At 43.6% G+C, this 13368-nt stretch overlaps 1 protein-coding gene across 2 annotated transcripts in view; it reads right to left on the reverse strand.

Annotated features, from left to right (window-relative positions):
* Positions 1 to 327: 327 nt before the first annotated feature.
* The window catches only part of SPI1 (Spi-1 proto-oncogene), an 83706-nt gene continuing 70665 nt past the window's right edge, over positions 328 to 13368 (reverse strand). For both annotated transcript variants that reach the window (XM_088448621.1, XM_088448620.1), the window contains exons 2-5: positions 11927 to 12014; positions 9881 to 10071; positions 3746 to 3896; positions 328 to 961 (exon numbers count right to left, since the gene is read on the reverse strand). In XM_088448621.1, coding sequence (XP_088304747.1) covers positions 645 to 961; positions 3746 to 3896; positions 9881 to 10071; positions 11927 to 12014 — 747 coding nt within the window. In that variant the 3' untranslated portion in view covers positions 328 to 644. The remainder of the gene's footprint in view (positions 962 to 3745; positions 3897 to 9880; positions 10072 to 11926; positions 12015 to 13368) is intronic.

Here is a 13368-nt window from a genome sequence, read left to right on the forward strand (position 1 = left end):
GGCATCCGAAAACTGGCGCACTGAAATGGGCTATTTGCCACAATTTCAGCAACAGTATATGAGGACATATCTGTACTGAACACTGGAAACCGATTTACGTGGTCACAATCTCATTCTGTACTGGAACGTAATTCGTTAAAATTGGTTACAAAAAAATGGTTACAATTCTTAGGGGTCTATTTACTAAGCAGTGTCAGGAGACAGAGTGAAAAGTGATAAGGTGCCAGCCAATCAGCTCCTAACTGTCATCTCCCAGGCTGTGTTTGAAAAATGACAGTTGGGAGCTGATTGGCTGGCACCTTATCACTTTTCACTCTGTCTCCTAACACTGCTTAGTAAATAGACCCCTCAGTCTTTGGACTTCTCAGGTAAAATATTATGCAAAAATCTTTTTTTTTTTTATAGTAATGCTGAAATTAATAAATGTTTTCGGATACCCCTCATTTAGCTCCCTCGTCTCTTTTTACTGAGTGGTAAGATGCTGATTTCTACACTAAGCCACACACCATACAAATAAAAAAATAATTACTATAATATTAGTATTTACAAGTAAATGTTTTCCTCTCCTAAAGGAAGCGTTGGAGTCTTTCGTACCAATGGAATACGTAAGAGCACGTCCGTGCTGTACAGACGTATAGACCAACTCAGTGATGAAAATGCTTCCGTCCGGTGTACATTTTGTGCAGAACCTCCCCGCTAAACTGATAGGTCAACTTCTTCTTCACCTTTCTCACTTCTCCAGTCTTGCCGTAGTTTCGCAGTGCTCTAGCCATCTTCTGATAGGTCATCTTCTTGCGGTTGCCTTTTTGAATACCCCACCGGTGTGCAAGGGCTTCTTTGTGCTTGGAGGAGAATTGAAATGTCCCTTTGTCTTTATCCACCCACCAGATGCTCTCTTTCATGTCCCCGCTTTGCAGCAGCTCTAGGAGGAACTGATACAGTCGGATCTTCTTCTTGTTACCTGCGATATAAGAGGTAAAGATTTGAGACGCCGGCTTGCAGGACATTATAGCTGAACATTGCTTCAGATTGGAAAATTATACCGGAAAGAACTTAGGATAGTCAGAACGTGATATTGCCGTGTGGACTTGAGTCACACTTGTAGGTAGATCCAGGTCAACCATTTTTGTTTTGCAGTGGAAACCTATAACTCAAGGAACAGTTCCACACAAAAGTAAAAATATCCTTTTGGGTAGAAGTTAGAGAGTTAAAATTCAAAGCAAAACTACAATGACCTTGTATGAGCCATACAGCTGATCCAGTATGGTTTCTGATGGTGTGATAGCTCCAAGCCTATGTCCTTCTGCTCTTACTGCTCAGCCTGCCCTGCAACAGCCCACAGAATGGGATGTGTGGCCAGGGAAGAGGGGAGCATGGCGTAAGGTGGTCGTAGGATTTTTCCCTTGGGAAATAGCACATACAAGTTTCCTTTCTGTTTTTACACTTTTTTTATTCTTTAAAGTCCACCCAAACCTATATTCTAATGAGTTCTTCCTTAATTGCCTAAAATTTAGTCTGTCTATACATATAAATGAACACTGCTTGAAAGAGTTGGCTCATCTTGGTGGACTCAAAAGGGTGTGGGTCTCCTGTGCTTTGCCCCACTTTCCTGCCATAGCCCAAAAAACAATTGGCTTATAACGTGTGTGTGTCTGTGTGGTCTGCTGAGGGTTGTGTGGAAGAAAGGGTGAGGGCTCCACTGGTCAGGGACTGATGAGCAGGGCACATAAAAATAGGCCCATTGCCATGACAGCATGATGTTGACCAGCTGCCTAGCAGGCCACACAGTCAGCCATAAGTCATAAGTATTCACATATTTTTTTCTAGTTTCCTCACAAAATGATGCATTTTTTTCTATTTTTATGTATTTAGGGAGACATTGTAGGCTGATAGTGTAGGCAAAGTACACGCCCACACAGCTCTGGCCACACCCACACAGCACTGGTCACAGCTCCTCCCCTTCTCACAATAGGCCCTTTATCATCTTCAGCCCCAAGCCCGTGTGCAGGGGCGCCGAGAGGGGGGGGAGCGGGTACAAATTACCCGGGCCCAGGCTTGCTGGAGGGATCCGGTGGGGGCCCGGGTCGGGCACCGCCCCCCCCCTCTTACATCAAACAGCAGCCCAGCACACGCTGCTGTGTGCTGGGCTGCCCTGGAGACTGCTTGCGGCTGCTAAGAAGCAGCCACAGCAGTCTCCTATGCCTGTGGGGGTAGCGATCAAGCTGATTGCGCCCCCACTGGTATGCGCCAGGCTGAGGGGGCTCACTGTGCTCTCCACTCCAGGGCGCAGCACCGCAAAACTTTTTTTTTAACTTAAGGTGGCATGACCACGCCTCCTGCAGTTAGGCCACGCCCCTTTTTTACAGGGGGCCCCGCACGGCTCTTGACGGGTATGCCCATGTGAACAGCCCCGCTGATGAGAGTCATGGAACATTCTCTGTAAAGTGCTATGCAGCACGGTATCTGGATTTTAGATGGACAGTGAAAAGGTCGACAGTGTCTAGATAGACTCCAGATGTTAGACAGACAATAGGTCAACATGGTCAAAAGGTAGACAGGGACAAAAGGTTGACACAGACAATATCGACATGGAAGAAGGTCGACAGGTACAAATGGTCACCATGGTCAAAAGGTCAACATGAAAATGGTTGACATGTAAATGGTCGACATGTTTATTTTAAAAAACAAACAAAAAACAATTGTTAGGGTTAGGCACTTACCCCGACGGATAGGGTTAGGCACTTACCCCGACGCTTAGTGTTAGGCACCAGGAGGGAGGGTTAGGCACCTGAAGGGTTAGGGTTAGGCACTAGCAGGGACGGTTAGGGTCAGGCATCTACCCCGACGGTTAGGGTTAGGCACCAGGAGGGAGGGTTAGAGTTAGGCACCAATGGGAGGGTTAGGGTTACGGTGAAGATTAGGTTTAGAAATCTTTAAAAAAAAATAAAAAAATGTGTCGACTTTTATGTGGCGATCATTTCCGTGTCATCATTTTTGATCATGTCGACCATTTGTACCTGTTGACCTTCTTCAACTTCAACCTTTTCTGTGTTGACCTTTTGTCATAATCGACCTATTGACTGTCTAATCTATACACTGTCGACCTTTTTACTGTCTACCATACTGTAAACTTAGGAGACATCTGCTTAAAAGGATGCTCTATCTGCAGACAATAACACACACAAGCACCTGCTCAAATAAATTGGAGCACTACCTGGGGGAAATATTATTTTCCAGGCATGGCTTAAATCCTATTCTATGCAAGAAAGTAAAGTCTATTGTTCTTTCTGTCTATGGCAAGATGTGATTTCAGAAGGCAGCTCATATATGACATGAATATTACAAAATGCGATGATTATAATTAATAAAACAACAAATTGTTAACTATGATATTATCTATCTTTGTGTTTGGATTAATTAAAGAGCACTTAATATGTTGCAATACCGTGCACTGTACATATTACATAGCATATATTATATAGCATAGTTTATATTTGTATTTAATGTATGGCTTTATGTGTCAAGTGCGGAGGTGCAGAATTTCAAACAAGGGAAACTTCCCAAAGCATGCCGGGCAAAGGAAAGATATTTAGCTGCAAGGGAGAAGCTTGCACATATTCTTTACTGATTTGAACCATCCTTCTGTTAATGAGACCCTGTTTTATTTACAATGTAAATGAGGCTTCTAGGAGTGGTATTTTAGGATAAAATGCCCAAGTGGAAATGAATACATTTATTTACAAACCTGTTTCTCCAAGTAGCAACCCGTAGCCAGTGTCTCGGGAATCTATCTCTCCATCTGAGACTTCCAAAGGGGGGCTGCGCCTCTCGTGGTCGTCTTCCTCTGAGCTGGGTGGTGCATGGAATTGCACACACATGCGAGGCATATATGACACCTGGAAAGATATGTAATTATATACAATATCTAATATACAATATATATATATACTGTACATATATAATATATATATATACTGTACATATATATATATATATATATATATATACTGTATATGCTGCGGGCGAGCACTTTAAGGCACAGAAATCCCAGGTGATTTCTAATATCCATTATACTTTACACAATAGGGGGTGCATTATTCCTTACAGTACATCAAAGGAACTCACCGATTGTAAGCGGCTGCAATTGGTGACATCCAAACTTACTGTTTACACAGATATTACTTGCAGCAGTTTATACATACTTTACATAGGGATCGGTATGAATGACCGCCGGACGCCGGAAGACCGGCAGCAGTGAAGATCCCGACAGGTAAGTAAACTAACTATAGCTAACCCTCTCTCCCCCCTATCCCTAACCCTCCCTTAGGGGTGCGTAACCCTAACCTCCCCCCTTAGTGCCTAACCCTAACCCCCCCCCCCCCCGTAAGTGCCTAAACCTAACCCCCCATCTCCGCAGCCTAAACCTAACCCTCCCAGGGGGGTGCCTAACCCTAAATCCCCCCCGGGAGCCCTAACCTAACTCTCCCCCCCGCGGCTGTCAGCGCCCGCCGCTCGGCTTACCTTCATTCTGTATGCCGGCCGTCGGGTTCCCGGCATAGGCGTTGGGATTTCGACGCCTATCATTAGTCCCTTGTCGGGATTGCACAGTCGGGAATCCGGCGGCCGGCATTTCGACCGTCGGCTTCCTGACTGCATACCCTTTACGTATACTGTAGTAACACACTTATAATGTGCATTATGTATTATGTCTCTTTCCATTGCCGGCGGAAGTTGGTAGTTGACTTATGATGAAGTCATGTTCTCAGGCAGCAGGGTACAAAAGGAAAGCAGTTTACAAAGTGGTATACTGTATTTATGACCTGGGACCAGGAGAAAATCCCTAAATCCAGTGAATATGGGTGTTTTCGCTGCAGAACGGGCAGGTGATAGCTTCCAGAAGCCTACCACTACTATCCTCTTATCACTGGACCTGATTCAGAGCTGTACGGTATTGCACAGTGGCAGGGAAGCGCAGGGAAGCGGCTGTGCAATACCGTACAACTCATATTTAATGCAGCAGGAGGAGTCTGGTGTATATAAATGCCTCCTGACCGCATCGCAGATCCCAGTGCTGCGTACTAAGACTCAGCATCGTACTAAGACTGAGCATCGGCTCTTCTGAGTAATCCTGAGGTTACTCCTCTCAAGTCAGTAGCTCCGGCCATGAAGTCTGTGTCGGAAGACGCAGAACTTGGCCTCAGCACTCCCAGAAAACGGAGGCTAGGGTCTGCGTTCCTGGAACAGAGGCTGGCCCCGCCCACCATATAAAATGCATTCGCACTCAATCAGCTAATTATAGCGCACTGCGCATGCGTACGCATCGCAGTGCCTGTGAGCGAACAGGCCACTGCGATCGGGACTGGATGGGTCTGCGTAGCCGCTGCGATTGCAGAGGCTACGCAGACCCATCGCAGAGCGATTGACAGGAAGTGCTGCTTGTGGGTGGTGACGGGGGGGTCAGGGAAACGCAGTCGTGCCAGTGCGTTCGCATGCTGCCACAGAGGCGTGCATAAATTAGCCACTGCAATGCCCTATGCAGTGTGAGGACTCATAGCGTGCGTGGTTGTTAGCAATTTCTGAGTAAGGTCAGGGCTTGTGCAAGTGTGCGTGAGGCTGCGATGTACTCGGTTGTACCGATGGTTTTGCAGTCTTGCTAAACAGTACGTATGTGTGCTGAGTAAAGTGGGCATCCCTGTGCAGGGCTGCGAGGGTATTGCGATCACAATGTATTAGCAATGGATTAGCATACTATCGCAGTGCGTAATCGCTATTGCATACGCAGTTGCGTACGGTAGTGATTTAGCCTCTAAATTAAAATTACTGTAACAATTTTTCTGTTGCAGTTCTATAAATCAAGTCAGTTTGAAGAGACTGAGATTTATATATGTGCTTGAAGGGTTTGCGGTGCACTCCTACTATTCCTAATACTTGCAGTGTACAGCTTTTATAGAATTTATAAACAATAATTAATAATAAAAGTAACAAACTTATATACATACTGTAAGACAGAAATACAAAGTAAAAAAAAAATACACTTCCCAGGCTCTTAATGGGTGATAGCTCATTTCTCAGGAAACGGGTTAGGTATAACCGTGATAGTGATCTGTAAGGGGGGTGGAGACAAAACAAGAGCCTAATAGTTTAGTACGTGTAGTAAATTATGAGATTTGTGTAAATTAAAATGTATGATTACCAGAGATACGCTTAATTACGCGTATCTGTAGAGAGTGGTTGTTGGTTGTTGGGAGAAACATTCAAGAAGATTATTTAACAGGAAGTACAGACGGTTACCTAACAACAAACAACCATTCTCTACAGATATTATTATTATTCAAACTAATCTCTGGTATGCATACAACTTTTTAATTTACATAAATCTCATCATTTACTTTATGTACCAGACTATTGTTTTATTTCATCTCCACCCTCTTACAGGTCATATATCTCTCTCTCTCTCTCTATATATATGTATAAAATAAAGTCCCCGGTTTAGGGATCTGTGTGTTCGGGCTAATCTCTTGATGGGGTTTTCAATATTCTATAGAGCATTGGTCGAGGAAGGTTTGGGTGTATGAACCATTCATCTGTGACAAAAGGGAGCTGAGCAGTGATGATTTTGGTGAAGCAACGTCACAGAAACAAATCTTGCACCAAGGTGCTGTATAGGAGCTGGCCAGGGCGCTGAAACAGCAAAAGACAGTGAGAGCCAATCAGGACAGCAATGTACCCTGTTGCTTAGCAGCAGCCTAGAGAGGGAAGGAAGTCAGGGACTGAGCAGGGTCACGTCTGAGGCAGACAGAGAGTGAGAGACAACCTCCAACAAACACATGAAAATTCCCTGATGAAGACACAGTAGCCAAGAAGGAGCAAGTGGAGGCATAGCTATCAGGAATTTAAAAAAAAAACAACCATCAGAACACCATTGAATGATTTCCTTTAGATAGTGTTAAACATTAGACCGCCACCATCAAATGGTAAAAACACTACCATTAGTACAAAAATATCAATGGTTAGTAACTTTTCAGGATTTTGATGTCCATCCCTACAATGAATCTGCAGGCAGACTCCAGCCACAACTCCTCCACTGCAAAGTTCTCCCTCTCCAGCTTGCTGTTCCCACTCAGCCACAAGCCCTCAGTGACCAGGAGGTACCACCCATAGAAGTCAGCGCTGTTCTCGGACAGGGGCACCATGGCAAGTAAGCTCAACAGGAAACCCAGGAAATACAGGCTACGATGTGCAAAGAGGACGTTGCTCATCGCCATGTTCAGCAGCTGGGGAGGGATGGTGTATGGAGCCTGCGGAAATATGCACAGGTGCCCCAGCCACGGGGACATGATGCTATTAATGCTTATGGTAGCTGCAATACAAATTCTTCATCCATGATCCTCCTGCCCTTCCCAGCACATCCCAGTGGCCAGGCCCCAGCCAGCTGCAGGACAGCAGCAGTGGGGGTTGTGGTGACACTGGTGAGATGCAAGGGGCTGGAGTGAGAAGCAGGGGGCTGTGGTGACACTGGTGAGATGCAGGGGGCTGGAGTGAGAAGCAGGAGGCTGTGGTGACACTGGTGAGATGCAGGGGGCTGGAGTGTGAAGCAGGGGCCTGTGGTGACACTGGTGAGATGCAAGGGGCAAGAGTGAGAAGCAGGGGGCTGTGGTGACACTGGTGAGATGCAAGGGGCTGGAGTGAGAAGCAGGGGGCTGTGGTGACACTGGTGAGATGCAAGGGGCAGGAGTGAGAAGCAGGGGGCTGTGGTGACACTGTTGAGATGCAAGGGGCAGGAGTGAGAAGCAGGAGGCTGTGGTGACACTGGTGAGATGCAAGGGTCTGGAGTGAGAAGCAGGGGGCTGTGGTGATACTGGTGAGATGCAAAGGACATGAGTGAGAAGCAGGGGGCTGTGGTGACACTGGTGAGATGCAGGGGGCAGGAGTGAGATGCAGGGGATTGTGGTGACACTGGTGAGATGCAAGGGGCAGGAGTGAGAAGCATGGGGTTGTGGTGACACTGGTGAGATGCAAGGGGCAGGAGTGAGAAGCATGGGGTTGTGGTGACACTGGTGAGATGCAGGGGGCAGGAGTGAGAAGCTGGGGCTTGTGGTGAAGCACAGGGGACTGTGGTGACATGGCTTAGGTTGTTATCAGATGCAGGGGGCTTTGGCGAGATTAAATTACTCCCATGCAAAGTCGCTAGTATTATATATAGTAATTATATATGTCTGGTTCCATGATATCTCTAATGAGTGGGATGTATAACACATGAATGAAGCATAAATACTTAATTCTGAGAAGGCTTTCCATAATGCTTTATACTAATATGTTATGTGCCTGACCGCTCTGGCGAAAGTTGTGATAGCTAGAACGTGGCTTGGGCCGGATCCCCTTTCCCTACATACTGTATACAGCAGGCACTTGTTATTGGTCTATGAAAGGTACAGATGTGTCCTCATACATCTTTGCTGCAGTAGCACCAAACTGCCACTGTCGGCGCGTGAGGTCCTGTGATACTCTGCTAGCGCCGGGCATCTTTATTGCCAATCAATGCATCTAAGGTGCAATGCGATGCGACTAGGACGCACCAGGAGACTGTGCTGATTCAATTTGATAGGTGACACTTGTATATCTGTGTATGACTGAGTCTCTGAGCAGCATGTGAAGTGCTACAATGCAGAGGCCGCAGATTCTTTCCACACCAAGTTCTGTGTACAGTCACACACAGACATACAAGTGTGCAGACAGTGAGAGGAAATGTATTGTATCTTTGTTGGCGCACATATGGAAAAGATTTTGTAACAACTAAAATGTAACTTTTATTATGTAAACATTAAAAAATTCACTTCACCTTCTTAGTGAACTATTCCATGAAAAAGATTAATAAAAATATATTGAAAATGTTTTTATTAATCTTTTTTCATGGAATATTTCACTAAGAAGGTGAAGTGAATTTTTAATGTTACATTTTAATTGTTATAAAATCTTTTCCATACGTGCACTAACAAAGAGACAATACATTTCCTCTCCCTTTCTGCAAGCTTGTATTTATTGTCCTTGACAGCACCCCCACGGAATGACTTTGTAGGTGTTATAAATTATCTAATTGGGGACAATATTTAAATGTTTCATTTGACCTAAGCCTAGTGCAGAGGTGTCTCCCAAGACCCTTATCCCTAGTTTAATAGACATACAAGTGTCACATATCAAATCATTCAGCACAGTCTCATGGTGCATCCCAATCACATTGCATTGCAACTTAGACACATTTTCGGCAACAATAGACGCCCGACACTAGCAGAGTTGTATTGATAAACCTCTGGGAGTGCTGCTCATAGTATCATAAAATTGGGGATCGCTGGTGTCAGTCTCAATATGGTCTCCATTTATTTATTTAAAAACAAATATTTATGTTATATTCTGTGAGCCTGCTATTAATTATATTATTGATTATGTTGCTTTCATAAAATGCAAATAAAAATTACTTAACTCAAAAAATAATAATATATATATATTTTTAAATTATGCAACCAAGATTCATGCCTAGGGCCCAGTGGGCACTGAGTAGCTCAGATTACCCCAACCTGTTTTTATCTTGGGTTTATCCTGGGAAGGAAGCCCAAACCATTATGTTGCCCAGGGTATGTCAGGTATTAATTTGGCTCTTGCTGCAACAATAAGCATTTCATTTCTTTCTTCAAACATTCTAGGAACTCAATAGCAGAGTACATTCCCATCAGTAATAGCTCCACCCACAACATGGCTGTGTCCACGCTATGTAATCTGCAATTGCACTTTTAAACATTAATATTCCAACCCCTCCCTGTGTTTCTATGACAGTGATGTTAGATGAAGAAGCTCCACCTGCACTGTGTCAAACATAGGAATTTACCTGGTGTGTCAGTTGCAGGTGCGGATGAGGAGCAGTAATTCCAGGTTCCAGGACATGCATTTGCTCCAGTTCCATGTGTCTGTATAGCTGTTGCAGCTGCGGGGGTTGTACGCTTTGCAGTTCTGTGAGTTGGGAGTCTGGGAATCCATCGAGATCCGCATGCAGGTGTGAGGGGTACTCCCAGTAATGCTCTAAGAGGGAAGGAAGATTAGATTAGTATATGTTCTATCTATCTATCTATCTATCTATCTATCTATCTATCTATCTATCTATCTTCTCATATCTATCTATCTATCTATCTATCTATCTATCTATCTATCACATATCTATCTATCTATCTATCTATCTACTGTATCTATTTTCTCATATCTATCTATCTATCTATCTATCTATCTATCTACTGTATCTATTTTCTCATATCTATCTATCTATCTATCTATCTTCTCATATCTATCTATCTATCTATCTATCTATCTCATATCTATCTATCTATCTATCTATCTATCTATCTATCTATCTAATGTATCTATTTTCTCATATCTATCTATCTCATATCTATCTATCTATCTATCTATCTATCTATCTATCTATCTACCTATTGTATCTATTTTCTCATATCTATCTATCTCATATCTATCTATCTATCAATCTATCTATCTACTGTATCTATTTTCTCATATCTATCTATCTTCTCATATATATCTATTTTCTCATATCTATCTATCTATTTTATCATATCTATCTATCTATCTATCTATCTATCTATCTTCTCATTATCTATCTATTTTCTCATATCTATCTATGTATTTTATCGTATCTATCTATCTATCTATCTATCTATCTATCTATCTATCTATCTATCTTCACATATATATCTATCTATTTTCTCATATCTATCTATGTATTTTATCATATCTATCTATCTATCTATCTATCTATCTATCTATCTATCTTCTCATATATATCTATCTATTTTCTCATATCTATCTATGTATTTTATCATATCTATCTATCTATCTATCTATCTATCTATCTATCTATCTTCGCATATCTATCTATGCATTTTATCATATCTATCTATTTTGTCATATTTATCTATCTATCTCAGTGGCGTCACAAGGGAGGGTGCGGTCCACACCCGGGTGTCACCTCACCCGCCTTTTCATATTTATTTATCTATCTATCTATCTATCTATCTATCTATTTATCTCGGTTTCTAAACCTTCATACAATTATTTTGTATCCCATGCCACCTGCCTTTTATTATGCAATGATAATTATGCTATATTTATATATATATATATATATATATATAAATGTCTGTATTAATCAGTATCAATATAGGTGTTGTTGAGTTTCATTGTAATCCCTGGGTGATTAGTAATGTTATTCCTCCATCCTGTAGATTATAAGGTTATTATTATCAGTTATCTCCTCCTTGTATAAAATTATGCAGTTTTATTCTTTTGTCTTCAGATGGAGAGGAAATGTTTTAATAACGTCTGACATCCTTATAAATGACAGTGTATAGTGCAGTAAGTTATCATCCTATACATAGTGAGGACACAGTACTACTAATGTTTAGGTATTATTATAACTCACATATTTTATCTTGCTGGCCATTTCCACTATCATGTTACATTTAGGCACATTATTATTAATGAATTTGGATGTTAATATAAAAATATGAAAAAACCCTTATAGCACCATGATCACTAGAAGATTGGTATGTGCCTAATTATCTAAAACAGAAAATCAAAATGATCCATTTACTATTGCAATGATGATGTGCTAGACGTGTACACCATTGTAACCACACCCACTCATTTGCATAACCACACCCTGATGATTTTCCTCATAAGTTGCATATTGCAGCCCACCCCCATGTCCAGCTATAGCTCTGACATCACACAGAGAGATTTCCCTGGATCTCCCACTATGTATTTATTTTATACTTTTACACTAAATTATCAATATCATATGTATAGTAGTGTACACTGATGCACCATGCCATAAATGTCAGCATGTCTGATATTCTGTAGTTACCGTGGCTTTCACTGTCACTGAGATACGGGTAATATTCATGGGGTGGACGAAAAACCTCCGTCTCATAGGGAAGCTCTTCTGGGTGCGCCTGAGAGAGAAAGAGAGAGAGAGAGAGGTTGGTCATTGATGCAGAGGCTGTAACACTAGTATCATTCAGGACTATGAGGCCTCTTAATTCACTTAGAGCCAGTGACATTACTCAGAATGCAGCCTCTCAATTCACAAGGCGTGAGCCACACAACTGAGAGTGTTTGTCCTGAATGTAGATGTATTACGCCGGAGTTAAACTGGAGGAAAACTGCGCTCATACTTTAGAAGTACTGTTCTTTCAACTGTATTTTTTAACATGTTACAACTGTTATCCACACTGTCCTTACATCACACAGCCTCCACTCCAGTTTTCATCTTACTTATCACCTCGTCCACAGCCAGGGCCGGTTCTGCCATTACGCATGGTACGCAGCTGAGTAGGGCGCCACATAGTGGAGGGTGCCTCAGCTGCGTACCATGCGGGCCGCGGGCAGACTGTGTCTCTGTGACACAGCTGCACCGCGTGTGTAGCGCTGACCGGATGGAGTTCGGTCAGCACTACACAGTGCCAAACACAAAGCTGCCGGTGCCGCCAGCTGTGTGTTTGTTTTGATTAGCAGACTATGAGAGTCAGACAGACTCTCATCGGCTGTTGCGCCCACTGCTGGAGCCATCTTCCGGCTCCCACAGTGGGTAATGGGAGAGACGTCATGACGTCTCTCCCATAATGCAAAGCGCCCCGGGAGGACGGACGGAGGAGCTGATAGCGGCGGCGGGAGCAGGATCGGGGTTTCAGGTAAGTGTTTTTTTTTTTTTTTTTTAATTACGTGTATCTGTACTGTGGGGGGACTACTACTGGGGGCACTACAAGGGGGGACTACTACTGGAGGCACTACTACTGGGGGCACTACAAGGGGGGACTACTACTGGGGGCACTACTACTGGGGGCACTACAAGGGGGGACTACTACTGGGGGCACTACAAGGGGGGACTACTACTGGGGGCACTACAAGGGGGGACTACTACTGGGGGCACTACTACTGGGGGCACTACAAGGGGGGACTGCTACTGGGGGCACTACAAGGGGGGACTGCTACTGGGGGCACTATATAAGGGGCTTACTACTGGGGGCACTTTACAGGGGGGACCACTACCGGGGGCACTGTAAAAGGGGCACTGCATAGGGGGGCGCCAAAAAATATACTCGCTTACCAAAAAATTTGGGCTAGGGCCGGCCCTGTCCACATCATGAACACCCTTTCTTCAAACACACCCCTTATTCAGTGTCTACATAATCCTCTACTCTATCCATCCCTATCCTCCTGCTCTTGTCTCCTCCACTTGCTGTTCCCCCTATTTTCTCTCATCAGTCTACTTTCCAACCCTCTGCTTCTTTCCCCCACCTTTTCTGT

The sequence above is a fragment of the Taudactylus pleione genome, unplaced genomic scaffold (assembly GCF_031769625.1).
Source record: "Taudactylus pleione unplaced genomic scaffold, aTauple2 ptg000462l, whole genome shotgun sequence".
NCBI classification, from domain to species: domain Eukaryota; kingdom Metazoa; phylum Chordata; class Amphibia; order Anura; family Myobatrachidae; genus Taudactylus; species Taudactylus pleione.